General features: G+C 51.6%; 2 protein-coding genes across 8 annotated transcripts; both read right to left on the bottom strand.

Moving 5' to 3' along the window:
* Positions 1-1,788: 1,788 nt before the first annotated feature.
* TEX47 (testis expressed 47) lies at positions 1,789-5,385 on the bottom strand. Its single transcript, XM_042828174.1, has 7 exons — positions 4,951-5,385; positions 4,806-4,878; positions 4,069-4,172; positions 3,621-3,685; positions 2,985-3,186; positions 2,462-2,621; positions 1,789-2,057 (listed from the first exon to the last, which is right to left on the bottom strand). The coding sequence occupies exons 1-7, from the start codon at positions 5,383-5,385 to the stop codon at positions 2,020-2,022; spliced, it is 1,077 nt and encodes a 358-aa protein (XP_042684108.1). The 3' UTR covers positions 1,789-2,019.
* Positions 5,386-5,830: 445 nt separating this feature from the next.
* SLC5A11 (solute carrier family 5 member 11) lies at positions 5,831-17,353 on the bottom strand. Of its 7 annotated transcripts, XM_042828072.1 has the most exons (17): positions 17,116-17,353; positions 15,244-15,415; positions 14,447-14,518; positions 14,100-14,204; positions 13,857-13,916; positions 13,601-13,705; positions 12,424-12,529; positions 11,607-11,687; positions 10,865-11,070; positions 10,282-10,417; positions 9,953-10,060; positions 9,645-9,795; positions 9,298-9,466; positions 8,521-8,736; positions 7,201-7,363; positions 6,588-6,664; positions 6,046-6,132 (listed from the first exon to the last, which is right to left on the bottom strand). In XM_042828072.1, exons 2-16 carry the CDS (start codon positions 15,409-15,411, stop codon positions 6,612-6,614), a joined length of 1,899 nt encoding a protein of 632 aa, XP_042684006.1. In that variant the 5' UTR covers positions 15,412-15,415; positions 17,116-17,353; the 3' UTR covers positions 6,046-6,132; positions 6,588-6,611. The 7 variants fall into 7 exon arrangements, 6 of the variants coding, with proteins under 6 accessions (XP_042684003.1, XP_042684004.1, XP_042684005.1 ...); XM_042828069.1 differs by lacking the exon at positions 6,588-6,664 and having other exon boundaries at positions 5,831-6,132; XM_042828071.1 differs by having other exon boundaries at positions 6,043-6,664.
* Between the last annotated feature and the right edge of the window lie 1,972 nt (positions 17,354-19,325).

Below are 19,325 nucleotides of genomic sequence, written 5' to 3' on the forward strand. Positions count from 1 at the left end.
CGTGGGGCATGAGCTGACAGTGCAGAGCTGCTGCTGGCACCCACAGCATGGGTGCAATGCTGTGTGAATATGAGGCAGAGCTGTGCAGTGCTGGGGCAGCTCACTGGAGTGCAGTGCTGGAGCTGAAGCTGACAAGGAGCTGAGAATAAAGATCCTGTGGGAAACAGGGCAAGAGCTGAAATCACTGGTGTGAGCTTCCTATCAAGTTGTTGGGGAAATATTGAGCGTGGTGAAATCATGGGGCATGAGTTGGAAATCAAGCTTCGCAGGGGTACAAAGGGGCACTGAAATAATGGTCCAAGTGTTGAAAATAAGGATTCAGGGGGGAAGCAGTGCCTGTGCTGTCAGTGCAGAGCTGCTGCCCAGACCCACAGCGCAGGGCATGGAGCTGTGAGCAGAGCTGTGCAATGCTGGAGCACACCCACAGTGTGCAGTGCTGGGGCTGAAGAAGACAAGGAGCTGAGAATAAAGATCTTGTAGGAAAAGGAGCAAAAGCTGAAATCACTGGTGTCCATTTATTACAATTCTTCATTGGGGGAAACAGGGCAAGACATGGGTTGCAAATCAGGATGTGTGAGGGGACACAGGGCAAGGGCTGAAATCAGTGTGTGTGAGCTGGTAATGCAGAGCTGCTGCTGGAACCCAGGGCACAGGGGTGAAGCTGTGTGAGTGAGGCAGAGCTGTGCAGTGCTGGAGCTGAATGAGAGCAGGAGCTGAGAATAAAGATGTGAGCAGAATCCACAAGAGCTGAAATCGCTGGTGTGAGTTTCTTACAAAATCTCACAGAGGAAATAGGACAGGAGCTGAAATACTGGGATGTGAGCTGGAAATAAAGCTTGAGGGGGAAACATGGTGGCACGAGCTGACAGTGCAGAGCTGCTGCTGCAGCCCACAGTGCAGGCATGAAGGCACATCCATCTGCTGGAGCATTTCCTGCCTGGATCTGATGGAGCGGAGCTGGATCTGAAACAGAGACAAGTTGCGAAGATTCTTGGAGGAAATATTGGGCACAAGGTGTGAAAACTTCACGTTCAGACAGTGCAGTGTAAAGCCAGGGTGCTGTTTGCTCGAGTATCCAACTCCTGGGGGTGACACGCACACCGTGAGTTGCACCTTTCCAGAACTGAGCCAAAGTAAATGTGCAAGCAGATGGCACATCCAGCAGCTGGAGCTGTCGGAAGGTAGAGCTCCTCTTCCACAGACTGCAGCATCTGTAAGATGGGGCAGATCTGAAACCGAAACGCAAGGCGTGCCCTGGAAATACAGATCTTGACATGAGGCACAGGTCGTGAGCTGAAATGTTGGATTGGGGGTGAACGTGGGATGTGGGCAGAGGTAGAAATGCAGCCGCCAGCAGAGCTGTGGGAAGCCAGAGCTCTTACTTGGAGTGAACAGCACCAGGATTGGAACTGCGGGGACAGAGCTGGAAATGTGGGCCCTGGGGAATGGTGGGGCCACAGCACCCCTGGGTGCAGCTCCTGTGCCCAGCTGCTGTGTGCATGTGGAGCTGGCAGCAGGAGCTCTGCCTGCTGGTGGATGCCTCATTTCTCGTGTTTGCTCTGGCTGCTCCCTGGGCAGTTCCAGGCTGAGGATGGCAGTTGAACCCCAGCAGCTGCTGCCCACTATTCCAGGGAGCAGCAGCACCCTCAGCCCAGCCTGAGGATACGCAGGGACTCTGCTGGGCGCAGTCCTCAGTGCACAGTCATGCCAGGGTCCAGGCCTGGTGCTGCTCAGCCCTATCATCCCCCCGCGGTTCCAGGCATCTCCATAATAAACTTAAAGATCATCTTTTGTCAACTTAAGGTATATTTATTCAAGTGCATCACTAATGCGGCCACTTCTGCAGCCCATGAGATGGGCACACCCACAGCAGTGCAGTTATCCCTGGGCTCTGCAGCTGTGGGGCTGCTGCTGCTCAGCTCCTCCTGCCTCATGGACTGCAATGGAAACCATGCATCTTGGTGTTTGAATTTGTGTGAAGCAGGAGAGTGCAAGAAGAAGCGCTGGGAACACACTGCATCAGGCAGATAAGTGCAAGGGAACGGGCCATACAGCTTCTGTGAATGAAAGGAGAGCAAGTAACAGCAATAGTCACGTAACTCACTGGACTAATTTAGTTAACCTATAAATTCCATCATGTTCCATAATACGTTTCATTCAGGTTACTAAACTAGACCTAAAGCCTCACTGCAAAATCAAACTGCATTCCGTAGAGGATGCACTGCACTTGCTGACATGCTCCAATATTTTGGTCGCTCTCCCTGCTGCTGTAGCCTGAAACCCCCACAGCTGCCCAGTTCCTTCTGCTCAGGTGTCCTGTGGCAGGAAGGATGCTCCCTGCTTTAGGTCCTTGCTCTGCCACTGGAACAAGTTTTCCAAACTCTAAGTTCAGAGCTACAAGTCAAGATTCTAGCTGTGTGATTAAATTTGATGTTTGTCCCCAAAACTGCGTGCAACGTACCTGAATCCAGGGCAGGCTGAATAGGACTCAAATACATTCTCAGAAAATCTACAGGGCTTGAACATTCTTCAGCTTTACACAAGTAGCCAATAGTCTCTGCTGGGATGAGCAGCTCAGGGGCGAGAGTGTGCAGACTGTCACTGCTGGCCTTGCTGTCACCCTGTGGAACAAAGAGCATTTTGATGCAGGTGCAGCAAGGGCACAGGGCTACAGGTTACCTAAGCAGCAGGACTGGAGCTGCTCCCCATTCCTGTGTCCTTTGGGAGCACTCAGGGACAAAGCCCAGGAGAGGCATTCATGGGACACAAGCCTGTAGCAGTGCTGTGAATGATCTCAAACGATCTCACTCAAACAACCACACAAAACAGGCAGACACAGGTCTGAGAAGCAGCGCAGAATAAAGCAATGACTTTCGGTGATGCTTCCATGCTGCCTCCAGAATCCTCTGAGCGTGCTGATGGACTCTGCGGCTGCTGAATGGTGTGGGGGAGTGCAGGGCTGGGGAGGGAAAACTGAACTTTACCTCAGCAGATTTTAGCACATAGTCTGCCACGTTGACCAGGAGCGTAAGACACTCTGCGACCACCTCTTCTATAGACTGTGATTGCGTTGAGTCTTCTGGATGTGTCGCAGGAGGCGTCACCACTGCCACATCCCACCTCGCGAACAGCCTGCTCGGGATGTTGTGTGCCACCACCAGGGCTTTGATTTCCTGGAGAAGAGCACTGAGTGGAAAGGAAGTGAATTCTGCCCTTGAGAACAGCAAGCAGTTTGTATCATCACATTCATGTTTCATAACCCAAGCAACGCGCAATCTGCACTCAGTGTTTCCTGAGCACAACGTGCTGCACATGTTGCACATCTCCCACCCTGGCCCTCGTGCGAAGCGGATCATCCAACAGAAGCTTTTTTCCAGTTGTGCTCTAACAGCTGCGCAAGGGTCTGAGCAGACAGGTGGATGGGAGGGTAAGAAACGAGCAGAAAAGCAGACGGGATTTAGTGAGCAAATGGAGGTATGGGATGCTACTGGGCCCATGGCACTCAGAAGGAGAATGAAAAGTCAGTGTAATTGTACCTAACGTTCTGATTAACCCGAAAGGAGCTGCCTACCACTTCTGTTACAATTTTTTTTTCAGCAAAGGTAATGGAAACCACTCACCTAGGACCCTGATTTTGGAGAGAAGCAAGAGCTCGGATGAGAAAATGTATTGTGCTACTGCAAGACTGCAGAGGAAAGGGTAGAGTTTTTATGAAATTGCATATCTTAAAATACTATCTGAATAAAAAGTAATTCTTCAGTATCCATCCTGTAAATAGTCCTTGCCTTTGAGACCCATGCTCTGAGGACAAAGCATGTTCCCATCGTGCCTGACAGCACTTCATGCTGTCACATCCCTCCCTGCTCTGGGACAGTTCGCTTCAGTACAGGGGGCAGCAAATTCCAGAGGAAAGCTGCCGACTCCACACCCCTCAGCCCTTAGCTCTCACTTTAAACCAGTGGGAGTCAGAGGCGGTCACATGTTTGCAGTCAGCTGCATCTGAACAGCCTCGTTTGTACAAAGCTGAATTGAGGCCATTGGATCCCTCTGGGAATTCCTTTAACTTACTTCCACTACATGAAGAACATGTCTGGAACTGAGAAGCAGCAGCCCCGAAACTCGTTCTCTTGTGTGGTATTCTGACGCGTCTTCAAACAATTCTCTGTGATAACCTTGTTTCAAAAGAAGTAGTTTGTTACAAAGCCCACAGTGGGAGTTCCAGCAGGTCAGTTCTCTGTCCTGCGTGCTCAGATTTACAAATTACGCTTTTTTTATTCAGAAGCATTAAAGTATCACTTTAACGGGAACATGCGGATTGCTTCTTGAAGCATGCAGCATTACAATTTGTGTCAGCTCCTAAATCTGCACCCAAACCTCACTACTAGGCGTAGCTGGAGTCCAATTCCTGTTGGCATTCATTGAATCACAAAATCACGAGTTGGAAGGGAGCTCTGAATGCCGCGTGGTGCCACTCCCTGCAGTGTGCAGGGACACCCACAGCTCCATCAGTGCTCAGAGCCCCGTCCAGCCTGACCACGGCTGTGTGCAGGGTTGGGGCACCACCACCTCTCTGGGCACCCTGTGCCACTCCTTTACTCCAGAGGTGCAGCTGCACCGTTGTTGCTGTGGAATGCACTGCCTGCAGGCCCCAAGCATGGAGCACAGCCACACTTCTGCACGTGCAGCTGAATTCCTGCCTCTCCCCGACATTGGCACCAGCTCATACAAACGCTCTGGGAAAACAAACAAAACAAAACAAACAAAACCCAACTCCCTTAATGCTCCTCACAGGCAGAGCCACCCACCTGCCACCTCCTCCTCCGTCACCTCCTCGCGGAGTCGGGCCACGACCAACAGCCGCTGCAGCGGGACGCGGCACTGCGGGCAGAGCACAGCGCGCACAGCTCACCACAAAAGCCGCCGCCGCCGCCCGGCCCGCCGCCCGCCTACCTGCAGGGTTCGGCGCAGCCGCCGCCGCCGCACGGACAGGAGGTTCCTCCGCTCCAACTCCAGCGGCTCCGGACAGCCGCGTCGCACGGCTCCCGTCTCCTCCTCCATGGCCGGGCCCTGCGCCGGGCGCCGCCGGTGGAGGCCGCGCTGCGCTCGCGGAGCCGGGGAACGGCCGTTGTGCCGCGCGCCAGGGCCACGCCTCCGGCTCGGGCAGGTGCTGCGAGTTCCGGCAGCCACACGAGGCCCTGGGGATGGGTTGGATACCGAGCTGAACGCGTCGGCGGCACAGCCCGGCCACGTTTCTCCTCTCGAGGACGAGATGCACCTCCAAGCACATCTGTTCTCCTGGCGGAAGGCTTTAACCGCGCTGCACCGCCCGTTCCCAGCCCACCCTGGAGGAGTGTGTGCCACTGGGCTCAGCGCCGCTCGTCCCATCGCTGCGCCTCGGCTGAGTTGCTCCGGCAATATCAGCCCCACCGCCTGCCAGCATACTGCCATCAGCGCAGTCCCGTGGGAACGTCAGCAACCGCGGAGCGCAGGGCGTGGATACGGGAATCCAGGCTGTAAGCCGCGCCCCGAGGTCAGTTGTGCACCCTGGCAGTTACAGGGGCTACAGCTCAGGGAAGCCTCGTGTCTTATGTATGGTTACACGTTAAATAGAACAGAATCCAGATGTCCTAAGTGCCAGGTAGTGCTTTAACCCCCAAAAGCATAATTATATACTTGGAATAACCAACACCGCGCTCCTGCCTCAGCTCGCTGTGCTCAGCTTCGTGCATCCAGCTCAGGTCTGCAGCTGCGCTGAGTGCTGCTAGAGGTGAAATGGGGGCTGCGTTAGGGAGAAGGGTCTGTCTTCTTAAATAAAACTTAGAAAGCAATATGAGTTACATTAATCCTCTGCTAATTATTATTATTTACACCAATTAACATTAGTTGATGTCATCTGGGATCAAGCGGCGGACTGCTATGCGAAGTAGGCCCAGAGGAAGACCCCTGCACATATGCTCAGTATCAAGTTGATGTTCAGGACATGCTTCACCAGTGGGTTCTCCTCCAGGGAAGCCATGGGACACTCGGGTTTGGCTGACGCCACATCCTCAGGGTTCTCCTGTCTGCATTCCATCCCACAGAGCCACAGGAGGGTTCTCACCAGCTTTGAGTCCTTCTTGGTGCCAGTCGGACCTACAGGGCAGCACAGAGTAAGTGTCACCAACTGCAGATCCCAGATCTATGTCAGTATGGCCCTGCACAAAGGGCTTTGATGCAGAAGTGCATTCTCACTCTTCAGACAAGTACTCTAGCTACTCTGAGGTGTGGGAAACCCTTCAAATAACATCTATTTGGGCTGTATGCCTATTTCTTTCTTCCTTGGAGATCTGAGCTCAAGCTCTGCTCTTCCCAACATTTCAGGAAGCAGTAACAGCATCAATCTAAAAGCCCATCTCTAAGTATTTGGAGCCCACCAGCTTCCTTTGCCACGTGCATACTTTGTCCAGTTAGGGTTACTCCACATTACATGTGTGGAAAGGAAATTCTCCCAGCTTTGGCTGGATTGGGCCATGTGTGACAAAGCATCAGTTTGCAACAAGAACGAGACTTCTCAGCACTGAGAGATCTGCACTTCACTTCCTCATTACCTTACTGATCTTTTCCTTAGCTTTTTATAGATCAGAGGAATACACAGCTGCACAGTTGCATAAACAGTGTCCCAAGCCTGGCAAAAACAAGTGATGGTAACCATTGCTGGAAAATGCAGAATGAGTTGCTGTGCATGTTTGTACCTAATACCGACAAGCACAAGTTTTAAAAAATGTAAATCCTCCTTCACTGATCTGTCAAGAACTCCGCCCAGGGCTCTGGGTTCTCCCTGCTGCTAGAGTCCATCAGAAAACATCACTGAAAAACAGAAATGGAATTTCATGAAAGTAATTGTGTTTTTCCTCCACCCTCCCCTTTCAATCAGTTCTCCTTGCAGCAGGTGCAGGCAGCACTAGGCTCTATGCAGGACAGTGGCATGGCTTTCTGCATCCCATCCAGCTCCTTCTTGATTTCAAGCATATGTAATGCCATCAAGAGATGGAAAAGAAACTAAGCTTTTGCTTAGGTGAAACTGTCAGGTAAAACCCTTTAGCATGCCCTGAAGATACAGAAATCCAGAGGAAGCAGTTTTAACTGTTCTTGTCTTCAGGGTGCACAATGCCTAGGGTTGTTAATTGTGGGTGTTACTGAGTATGGTGTTGGAGCACTTACATTTGTTATCATTTGTACTATTTTCAGAAGCAATGCTTATATCAATCTGGAGAGCTGGGCGCTCAGCTTCGCGTGCTCCTTTGGCAGTGTCAGGAGAAGTGCTGACCGCTAGGTCTTTCTTGGCTGGAGGATCCCCACGTGTGAACCAGGTAAGCCGACTTATCTGATGGCATGAAGAGTGGTGTTAAACTGCTTTGCGGTCGCTTAAAGGACTGCCTGAGCAGTACAGCAGCCTGCAGAGAGAACACTGTGAGGGGTTGAAGTCTGTCCTCCCGCTCTGCTGGAGCAGGTGAACGGCTCAGTGCCCCGCTGCTGGCAGCAGAGCGGCGCTGGGTTAGTTTTATCTGCAGCCTGAGAGCTCTTGGAAGGAAGGAGGTCTTCACTTTTGGTTACTGCGTGGGTATCGCTGGATGCAGCCTGAGCGGGCCAGGGAAGGGAGCAAAAGAATGGAAACCGTGGCCAGTGAGGAATGATTCACAGGACGGGAGTTGTTTAGAGAAGAAAAGACAGATGGGAGATAGGATAATTTTCTTGAAATATGTCAAAGGCTCATTAAAGAGGAGTGTTCTCGATACCAGTGACAGGGCAGACATGAAGGGATGAGCACAACATGAAGCTGGAAGGATTCAAGTTGGAGAAGAGGAAAAACTTCTGCAAAGAGGGCAGGATGTTGAGCTGGTGGTGCGCTTCCCTGGGCACCTCCCTCTGGGGGCTTATGGGAGCGAGTTCACCATGGATCTTTCAGAAATGCCAGGTTAGTCCTGTCTCGAAGCAAGAGATGCATTGGCTGTACGATTTCTGAAGGTCCCTTCTGGCCCTCCTTTCTGCTATTTACGTTTTTTTTGTAGCCTCAGTATGTCTATTAAAAGTAGTCAAACTGGCACAAACCTGTTCCAGAGGAAGTGTGCTCTCTGCCCTTGATTTCTCTTTTCTGCGAGTAAAAATGGTTCCTCACTAAATTAGTAAGAGTTCATAAAGATGACCCAGAATCTGGAATTTCTTGGAAAATAGAGGGAAAAAGCTAGTTTGTTATGCATTAAACACACACGTTTGAACTTAAGAACAGCTCTTTGTAACATCAACTGTTGACCTGTTTCCAGGGTGGAACTGTGGATATACTGGACCAAAACCTTAAAAGGAAAGCAGCAGGGCGCTGGAGCAAAGGAGGGATTGCTGTTACAGGTTGCTACAAGTGTTTTGGTGGACTGAGAATGGGTGGAAACGCCCATTTCCAGATTATTTATCTCCGCCTCATTCCCATGGATGTAACGAGAGGCATCCATTCACCAACAAGGGAAGCAATGGGAGGGGTGGACGCACCATTTCCTCCGAGGGGGGCTCCGTCAGCAGGCTGACAAGCAGCACGGTGAGCGTGGAGACGGCCGCCAGGACCATGGAGAAGTAGAGGTAGTGCATGTAGCGCAGCACGCCTGGCCGCGTGTCCCGCTCCCCGCACTGGGGCTCAGGGAAGATGAAGTCCAGCACCAACCGGATGACGCCCATCAGCAGCCCGATCACCAGGCCCCAGAACGCGCCCTGGGAAGGGAGGGTTATTTGCTGGAGCAGGAAATGTCAGCCCGCCCAGGACTCAGGGCTATCAGCTGCCAGGCTTTCTCCTTCCTGTTTGCTTGTTAGGCAGCCTTCCATCCCTCCTTTTCCCACTTGTGCTGTTTTATCTAGGTGCGCTGCTGCTGTTACAGTAGTGTGGTGTCTGCCCTGTATTGGAGACCAGAGGGCCATTCAAGAGGGATGTTTGCATCCCAATGGCTGCTTTAACCACAGGTGCTACTGACTGCCCTCCAGCAAAGCGAAGCCAGGTTTGAGAAGGCTTTACACCCCATACTCAGCACCAGGTGAGGAGCTGCAGGCTTTGGATTCCTGGTGCCATGCTCCTTAAATATGTGGGCCCCCTGGTGCAGATCACACAAGTGCATCTAATGAATGGCAAGCAAGGCCCTAACGAGCTTCAGGCTTTATGAAGGGCACCTTGCAGCCAAGCAATGTAGTCCTCTCACTGCTTACAAAACCTCTTTTGAAAAGCACCAGGAATTCCTGCCTCAGGGATGACTGTCCAGCACTGCCTAGAGGGGCTGTTACCTTCTCATTTGCTCGCTTCCAGAAGCAGCCCAATATGAACACCATTGCCACAGGGGGCTGCAGGTAGGAGCTGATGGATTGGATGTAAATGAAGAGCTGCCCGCCTTGGCCAGCCTGGACCAGTGGGATCCACAGGATAGAGACCACCGTAAGTAGCAGCACAAAGACCCTATGCAAGAAGATGTCGGTATTGTTAGCTCAGATGTTTCTTTTCCAATTGTCCATCTCACAAAGCTCCTTCTGAGATCACTTGTAACCATGAGGCCTCAGCTTTAGCACTGCAGCAAACCTGTACACTATGGGGCTCTCAGCCCATTTTCTCTTATCGTGGATCCCTCACGACATACCTGCCAATGATCATGAGCTCCCACTCGGAGCATCGAGGCCGGAAATGTTTCCAGAGGTCCATGGTAAAAATGGTGCTGGCACTGTTGAAGATGGATGTGAGGGAGGACATGAGGGCTGCTATCATCACGGCCATCATCAGGCCCCTGAGTCCTGGAAGCAGAAAGATCAGTGCAGCCTCACTGAGAATCCCAAATAACCACTTGCTGTATGCTGTCCCTCACCACACTTCCATCTAGCCCAATGTAGCCCCACCAAATTACAGCTGCAGGTTTTTTCCTTTCTGGCTTTTCCTGCCCAGGCTGCTCACCTACAGGCAGGAGCTCTATCACCAACTTCGGGTAAGCGATATCAGAACAGCCGGATGGGTTGCCACAGATTTTCTGACAAATCTCTGGCTCTGCGCAAGCCACCAGGTCTGAAATAAGCAAGGCAGGTGAGAAGCAATATTCAGGGGTCAAAAGAAACAGTATAGCTGAAGGCTGCTGCAGGAGGATTTGCATTCTGCTAGTTGTAGCTGGGAGGAAGTTTTGTCATACTTTGGGACTTGATGTCCTGCAAAAGCTGTCTCAGCTGCACAGAATGGACACAACCCTGTAGCGGCTGCCAGAGGGAGCAGAACTCTCCTTCAGCACTGACCTGGGAAGAGGACCCGGCTGATCATGCCTGGCATCACCATCATGAAGAGGGGCAAAATCTTCAGGTAGGAGGTCATCAGGGAGCCTCCCTTGGCGTGTGAGAGATTTTTAGCAGCAAGGGACCTCTGAACGATGACCTGGAGGGGAAGAAACACTTTGGATCTGCTGCTGGGTGGGGCAGAGCCAGCTCTGGTGGTGGGGTTGGGTCACGCACTGCTCTTTGGCATGCTGTGTTTGTTTATATGTTGTGTTCTCTAAACTATTGCAACTGTAGAAAAGCGAGCACTGGGGTGAAGGTGATCAGAGCCCTGCAGAGCTGAGAGAGTTTAAGAGTGCTTCATCCTTATGGACTGGGATTAACAATGAGACACATTCTCTCCTCTTTCTACCTTGAAATAATTCACAAAACCTAGTTGTGCTTCTGCAGTTTTGCAGTCTGAGGATTGAAAGCAACACGTTTTACTGCGTTGCTGTCAGAAATAGTGACTAGTCCAGGCTATGCTGCACACCTCAGGTCTGCCATTGGAGTCAAACAGCCGAGAACACGTCCTCAAAACCCAACCGAGGCGGAAGCAGCGACGCACCTGGTCAGTGCACCAGTACCACAGGGATGGGATGGTCATCCCCACCAGCACCCCTGGCCAGGGAAGGTCGGAGTTAACAGGGTCCCGGAAAATGTGGAAAGCGTCTTCCCTTGGCAAGCCGCAGCTGCTGTTCTCCTTGCGGGTGCTGGGAATGGCATCAAAGTATTTTGCCTGCAGACCTTCCAGACCGCCGACTTCAACAAAGCCTAAAATAGGTCATGGGAAGCAGTCATCACGTCTTCTGTGCCCTTGGTTTTTAGTCTCTACAGTTTGCTCGATAGATGGATAGCTATGGTCTCTGTAAATCCTCCACAAGCATTGTTTAAATCGGGAGTTACTGGCTTGGCAACTGATCCATGGCAGGGGGTTGGAATGAGATGATTGTTAAGGTCCCTTCCAACCCAACATTATGGCAGTGTAATCTATTCTACAATTTTAGTGCTGGGCAGGGGATGGCATCACGCTGTAAACCTGTTGGCTAGAGATGATGCTTGTTCATCTTTTATATTACTTCAGAACCTATTTCTTTAATTAATTTTTCATGGAGTTCTCGTGCATTTTTACCACTTAAGAACTACTGTAAGATTATTTGACTTGATAAGATTACATGAACACATATTTCTACAGGGAAAAAAACACATAAAAAGCAGTTCTCAGAACAGCAAACAAGTAAACACTTGTAACGACCCAGCATGTCTGTAGTGCTAAAGCTTCTGTAAGCTCAGCAAGGAGGAGCACTCACTGAAGACCATGAGGCTGATGGCACCGACCAGCATGATGAGGGTCTGCAATGCATCCGTGTAGATGACGGCAGCCAGACCACCTGTGGGAGCAGAGAGCAGAGCTGGAATCTGCTCCGACCCCCTCGGCAGCATCCCAGGGAGCAGCGCCGTGCTGCTCTGCCCGCACTCAGCCATCCCTGCACCTCGTGTTGCAAATCAGAATGAATCACCATTTTGTCACCAAGAAGCAGATGTCCGGTATAAATACTTCAATGGGAAATGCATGGAAAAACTCCAAAACAAAGCCCAGGCTGAATATGGAGGAGGAAAAACAGCAGTGGTGGAGGCGATCTCTGTAAGCAGCATCAGGAGGGGTGAGCGCTGGGAAAGGAGCAACCTTTGTTTGTGTGGGATTTGTGCTCCCTCCGTGCATGGCTTTGTTCCATTTGGCCACTGTTAAGCCCCAAAAGGGCACCCAGGACTGACAATGCTTTTTGCATTACTCAGCTCATTGCTATGTTAATCCCTCATACTCTAAAAAGCCCAGAGGGGGAACTGCACTGGGCAAATGCCATGAGCATCACTTCTCTTAAGGAGAGACTGCCATGCATTCATATGTGGCGTGGCCTTGTAAAGGGCGTTCACATACTCACTCCTGGTAGTACTTTTTAACAGGTGAGTTACCATCTGCTGTTCTCCTTGTTTTCTGTACTCACGGCAAAAACAGATAGAATGTGAAATTTAGGGCTCCTACCAGAAGCATGAGGCTGTTTTGTGCATTACATGCACACGCTGAGCAGGACCTGCTGTGCTCCGACCTGAAACTCAGCCACGCACCTGCTACGGTGTAGACAGCAGTGACTGCTAGCAGGCCCGCCACAGCAATGTAGAGGTCCCAGTGCAAAGCTTGCTGAATGAAGAGGGCCCCAGCATACATATCAACCTATGAACAAAAATGATTGCAGTTGCTAGATGACATTACCCAACCCCTATAAGCTGGTGATGCTAGGGAACGGACATGCAGTGATTAGCATCACAGGATGTTCTTAAGGAGCATCCACAGGACCCCAAGTATGCAGTGCTCCCAGGGATCAGGCAGGTGTGCGCCAGGCTCCCGGCCCACCTGTGCCCTGTGTGCACAGGAAAATCACAGACAGAGACCTCTCCACTTTCTCCAGCTCGTGCAGTGCTGCACAGTTAATGAGCAGCTCGCGGGGTTGCACAAGGCTTGCTCCTGTTATTCATTCCAGGCACTGCATCAAAGGGAAGCAGCAATAAATCACGGAGCTCTTTCTGCCTGAGCACATACCAGCTCCTGCATTCCTGTTAATCCTGCAGATAGCAGCAGTAGGTGTTTGTGCAGGAAATGAACATGCAAAGGGAAGAAACTGGGCAAGACAGCCAGGCATACAAATCTGACAACAGAGCATCCACTCAGCTTAACCTTCCAATGGGTAATTGCTCAGGATGTTGACATCTAGCTTTCCCCTTGCTGTAGCAAGCATTCAAATCCCTAGTGGGGAAAAAAGTAATCATTTTTGTGTAGCTTCTCTAAACAGCTACAGTTCACCTTTCTCAGGTACTTTAAAAATACACCTCTATTTCTGTTAATCCAGGGAAGGGCCAACCATTGCATCATCTTTTCAGTACCTAAAGCAGGGCTATAAGAGAGAAGGGGACAGACTGTAGCAGGGTCTGTCACTACAGACCTACAAGAGGAAACTGTTTCAAACTCAAATGGGAGATTCAGATTGGATCTAAAGAAGAAGCTGTTTGCAGTAAGGGCAGAGAGGCAGTGCCCCATCCCTGCAGACACCCACGGTCGGGCTGGATGGGGCTCTGAGCACTGATGGAGCTGTGGGTGTCCCTGCTCAGTGCAGGGAGTGGCACCACACGGCATTCAGAGGTCCTTTCCAATCAAACCATTCTATATCTCTGTGATCTCAGCCTGGCTGGGTAACACACTCTTCCAAAGCAGCTTGAATTCAACTTCCTACCGTTTTTTCCTACTCACTGATATTTTGGTGAAGATATAGATGAACAAGTAGAGAATCGCCAGGAAAATCTGGATTCTTTTTCCACCAAAGCGTTTCTGTAGGTACTCTGGCATGGTGGTCACCTGTGTGGGACAGACATGTTGGAAAGGCAGCAGCACACAGGGCCTGAGCTGGGAGCCGTGCAGCTGCAACTGAGCATGGCTGAGCTCCTGAGCCACGGGGGGGTTTGAATGCCAGAAAGTGACTGATGGACACAACGGCCCATTTACTTACTCCTGCTGCTATGTAAATGGGAAGGAATAACCATGCCAGCACCAAAACAGTAAACATGCCCTGCAAAACAAGTGGAAAGGAAGGTCAAAATGCTGCTCTAGGCTGCAGTCAGGTGGGGAGAGCACATGGCACTCAGGGGCATGGAGACCTGGGGACTCTTCAGGCCCCCCAGCAGCTGGTAGAGGCAGCAGAAGGGTTGCCACGCATATGGAGCCATGCCATGCCATGCAATGCCGCACTCACATTCCACTCATAGGCTGTTGCAGCGATTCCTGATGCAGCTCCTGACCCTGCAAGGCCAATGAAGTGCCCGCTTCCAACATTGCTGGCAAACAGGGATGCACCCACCTGGGAAGAGAGGCAGGGATCAGGCACTGTGTCCCTGGGAAGCTGGGGGTGCACAGAGGGGAGGTGGCAGGGAGACACTGTGCCAGCCAGACGCACTGGTCTTGGAGAAAGCCAGCATTGTTACAGAGTCTTTGCAAAAACATGGATCACATCTTTCTTCCTTTTGGAGAAATGAATTCTGCACAGACAAAGGTCTCACTGTAACCTGGGAGCACAAGCAGGATAACAACAAAGATACTTACAGGCCACCACGCCATCTGTCCCCCAGCCAGAAAGTAACCTTTCACCGTGCTGCGCTGCGTCTTCCACATGGACTGAGAAAGCAGAAGAGCAGAACAAAAGATCACCATTATCAGCTACTGCTCAGAACAGCACAGAGCGCATGGCTGCTCCCCCAGCAGGAGCCTGTCCTGTCCTCACTCCAAACCCACAGTGAGGCAAGCAATTTTGGACAAGAGTTGTGGGCACCTGCAGTTATCAGGAGGAGTGCTACACATTGCATTTATTACATGTTGACTCCCATTCTTCAGAGATCTCAAAGGTTTTCTTGTGAAATGGTGAGTTCTGCATTGCATGTGGAGGCAGCAGCCATTCATCTTGCCTTGTGACAGCCAGACTGTGCTTCTGCTATTGCAAAGCCATGCCAGGAGGATGTCCTGCTGCCGTAATTGTATGTGGGGACTATTTTTAATTTACAAAACCTGCTGGCAGGACCTCACCGCTGACAAACACAGATGATACATGGGACAGCAGTTCCTTCCCGAATAAACAAAACGTTATTAGTAGTACTTGGTACATGACTTCTTCCTCACAAGTGCTCTCAGTGCCTCCACAAACACTGGAGCTGAACAGCCCTCCTGCGGTGCAGTGAGGGCACTTCTCCATGCTGAAGTAGGGGAAAGGACCTGTCAGCTGTGCCCTTCCACTCATGTAGTTGAATTCAGTGAAGTATGGCTTGATTCAAGCCGAAGTAAAATAAGCTGAAGTCCAAACAGCCATATTCTTCAATATAACAGCAGTCTGAATGTTAAATGCTTACCCAGAGCCCAACAGCCAGGACAAACACAAAGTACAGCACGAGGATAGTGATGTCTACGGCGCCAAGTGTCTTCTGGGGAAACACATCCCACTGGGGTGTCGCCAATGATGGGGTACTGCTGGTGCTCTCCATGGCTCTCTGTGCAGGATGGGCGCTTCCTCTGGGCATAGATCTGAAAAACATGGGCTGTGTGGTTGCAGCACTCTGGCAGAAGGGGAAGCTGCTGACTGCTCCTGAACATCCCCAGGGTGCCCTACTCTGCCCAGCCACGGGATCTGCTCTCCATTACCCTGCTGAGCTGAGGAGATGTCCCCTGGGCCCACAGCACCACCAGGACACCGAGTGCCCACTCCTCCTTCTGCTCCTTATGCCTGGTCCCTTGGCTACTGCTGCACTTGTAAGCTGACACTTATAAGCTCCCACCTCAAAATGCTGGAAAAGGTGGGGCAGGGAAAGGCGGTGTCACCTGCTGCTGGGGAGAGGAGCAGCCCAACAGGTTCTTCCCCTGAGCCCAGCGCCCAGCACAGCACAGAGACATCTACCTGTGCCTTGTGCATGGCTTTCACAATGTTCTCTGGCCTCACCCGTTTGTTGATACAGGAAAATGCAGCTTTGACTCTCACCTTCCCTGGTGCCTAAAGAGCTGCCTGAAGTGCAAGCAGCTGCTCCTGGGTGTCGCTGGCATGGCCAGGTACATAAAGCCCAAGTGTGTGAACAAAGCAGAGTGGGAATGGATACACAAAAGCACATTCACCATCCCTACACATCGAGGCAATGTTGCAAATGCACTGGTGATGAAAATGCAACAATTTCACTGGGCAGCACTAAAAAGTGTCCTGTGTCCCTGCTGAGATCAGCCCCAGCCCAGGTTGGGGTTGCGTTTATGGGAATGTTGGGCAGTGGGTGGTTTTCAGGCACAGTCCCATCCCCTGCCGTACGCAGCAGGTGAGCTGTGCCCTGCGGTAGCCACAACCTGGAACTGCAGTGCCAAAGCCCATTCAGAACCACACTCTAAATGGTGAGTGCTGAGAGCACAACCTATGGGGCTGCAGAGCCTTTCCTTTGCCTTATAACATGCTCAGGTCCCTCCACATCTTCTAGGAGTGCTGGTGTTGCACCTCCCGAAGGAGAGACGTCTGGGCCGGTGCTGAGGTTGTGCTGGCACACTTGACTTGGAGAAGAGAAATGCTCGTTGGTGAGCCAGCCACGGGAGCTGCTAACCCCTCTGCCACCTCCCGCTTTCTCTTTTGAGCTCTCATTCTGCCATTTCTTATCAACCCAAAGCACCTCCCACATCAGGTGCTGTGCACTTGCAGCACAGTCTGCACTGAGCTACCTGAGTTCAGTGCCATGCAGGGCTTGGCTTTATGTTTTCCCTCTGCAATGCGAGTACCACCAGCTGTTTCCTGCGTTGCCAACGAGGGAACGCAGAGACGTGCTGGGGGTGTCCCACACCGGGCTGTGTCTGTGGGCGCCGCACAGAGCACAGGGACTCAGCTGCTCTGGCTTCAAATCCTCACTCTGCCACAGTGGAAATTTTGCCCGTTTTGTGCATTCAGGTCACAGCGCGGTCCCCCTCGGTTCCTGGCACAGGCGGCAGCGCTTTCCTCGCCAGAGATTGTGAGCAAGGAACATCCGTGGCATTGAAATGCGGCCGCTGAAGCCGGCCTTTATCAATGGTCCGGGGAGACGCGGCCACGTGGGTGCCGAGCCACAGCCGGCGCTGTATCTCTCAATGCCGCTGCAAGGGGGTTTTTTAAAGCTTTCCCAGCTCTGTATCCCTCCTACAGTGACCGCCGCCCCCGAGGGGGTCCGCCCCGCAGCCGCCCGCAGCCCAGCGCCCGACCGCGAGGTAGAAGCCGGAGGACTTACTGTGCTCAGCTGGGTCTCATTCTGCTCCCTCGCGCTAGGCACCACCGAGCCTCTGCCAACTGACGGGCAGCTTAAATATTGCCAGAGAATGGGGATTTGCCAGCGGAGCTGTTAACAGTGTCACAAGGAACGAGGAGGAATATTTATAGTCAAAGTTAAACTAATTGCCCGAAGTTACTCGTTCGGTCTCCCGAGGCTGTGGTGAGAAGCAGTTATTTTCACCGTCAGCGCTCATAGGTCAAACTCCAAAGAGTGCCATCCTCTTAAGCAATCTGCGCAGCTCATGAAGGGACAAGTAACAATGAAAGTCTGCGCCGATGTCCTCGCAGGCTGACACCACAAGACACAGGAGGGAGCTGACAGCCCTGCGTCTGAATGCGTGCCTGAGCTTCACAAAGGGCAGGATTCAGCCGTGGGCTGGGGTCTGTCTGCGAGCCTGTAGGTGAACCCCAGGACTGAGTTCCTTTCTGAGATCAGGGTGGATAAGCATTCGCAGTCAAATAAAATGTGCTGAATGGTGCTGAAGGGACCTTCCAAAAGGAGAGGCTGCGGCAAGAAGTGCGGTGCAGCTGACGCCCAGGCATGGGTGCAGCTGACGGCCAGGCAGAACTGCCATTGCTGGCTGCCCTTGAGCAGAGCCTGCAGGTCGTGTCATGCCACAGCTCTCTGTGCTGCCTTTCGGGAAACCTCGCCTCTCTTAAAACCTCTGCTGTTAGAATGAGAATTACAACTTTCACCTTTCCTTTTCTAGACAGACAGTGGAGGAAAGTTAAATATGTAGTGATGAAAAGGAGCACCCCAAAGCAAGCCAGAAGGAAAGTAGGAAAACCTGTTTTTTAGATCAGATCACACTGATGGATGTAACCAATCTTGTGGCTGGAGGTGCTTTCGTTTGATCTGCTAGAATGTGGAAATGCCAGGATTTCCTAAATTGTGTTAGAACAACACAGAACCTCAGGAGCCATGAGCCGAGCACCCGGGTGCCCTGTGCTACCTCCAAGCTGTGATACTTTCTGACTTCCAGCCCTTCCCCTCCGTAGCTGAAACTTCAGTTTGTCTTTTGGCAGCTCTCAGGGTCCAGGAAAAAAAGCACAGCTTAGGGCACTTCTAACAATGCACACAGGAGACTCGTTCAGACATGTTCCAGCGTGGCTTGGAAACGTCACAGAGTCGGAAGGGACCTTTGGAGATCATCTGGTCATCCTGGTGCTAGTTTGTCCCAGCCAGTCTTCCAGCTGGAGCTGTGGCCAGGACTTCACCATGGCTTTGCTGAAGCAACTCTTTTTATTTTATTTTATTTTATTTTATTTTATTTTATTTTATTTTTAATATCCTCCCCATTTCTTGCAGGAAAGAGTGTAACCCCCTGGGCATTCCCACACGTGAAGTGCAGCCTGGGGTCACCTCAGGGCTGGCTGGTAGCTGGATCCTTTCCTAGGACACACTCCCCAAGAAGGTGACCCACGGCCAAGATTGTGGTGCTGAGGATGGGCTGGGCAGGGCTGGGAGTTCCCACCTGCTGCATGGGGCTGGGAAAGGATTGCTTAACACATGAAGTTATCAGGGAGAAACCAAAGAGCACATGGCAAGTGTTGCTGAGGCTGACTCACAATCCGTGTGCCCAGGATTGACTTCTACCCACAGGTTGGTGCCAGCTCTGTGTAGAGCCCCCAGGGAGCAGCTGCCATGGAGCAGGCCACTGTAAACAAGCTAAACTGCAACTAGGAGATCTGATAGCAGACCAGCCCCTATCTCTGCTGGTGGCATAAAGAGAGATAAATTGCCCCAAGGACATTGCCTCAGCTGCAGCCAGGAATTCCTTTTCAGAGGGGAACAATTCACAGGCTCTCACACACACAGCTGTTTTCTTCTGAAGGCTGCAGAAAAAAATCCCTACTATTTTAAGAATTTGCTGCTGATATTCATCGTACTGGCTTGAATTCTGCTCACAAATAACTCTTTTCTACATGACTGCAGTAACTTTCCCCATACCAGCAGGGTCAGATGATGCACCTCCCCAGTGCAGGTCAAGGGACTGATAGCGAGGTGTGCAGCCACACAAGTGCCAAACGCAGAATTCCTCTCACCTCCATCTGCAGCTGTTGTACAAAGCAGTTTTCAACAGAGCAGAGATGTACATGCAGCCAGGAGGCAGAAGGCAGCAGCTTTATTTTGGGAACAGCACATAGGCATCAGGTAGATACTGAACC

The sequence above is a fragment of the Centrocercus urophasianus genome, unplaced genomic scaffold, assembly GCF_019232065.1.
Source record: "Centrocercus urophasianus isolate 14NV4802_14NV808 unplaced genomic scaffold, USGS_Curo_1.0 seq_29, whole genome shotgun sequence".
Lineage (NCBI taxonomy): Eukaryota > Metazoa > Chordata > Aves > Galliformes > Phasianidae > Centrocercus > Centrocercus urophasianus.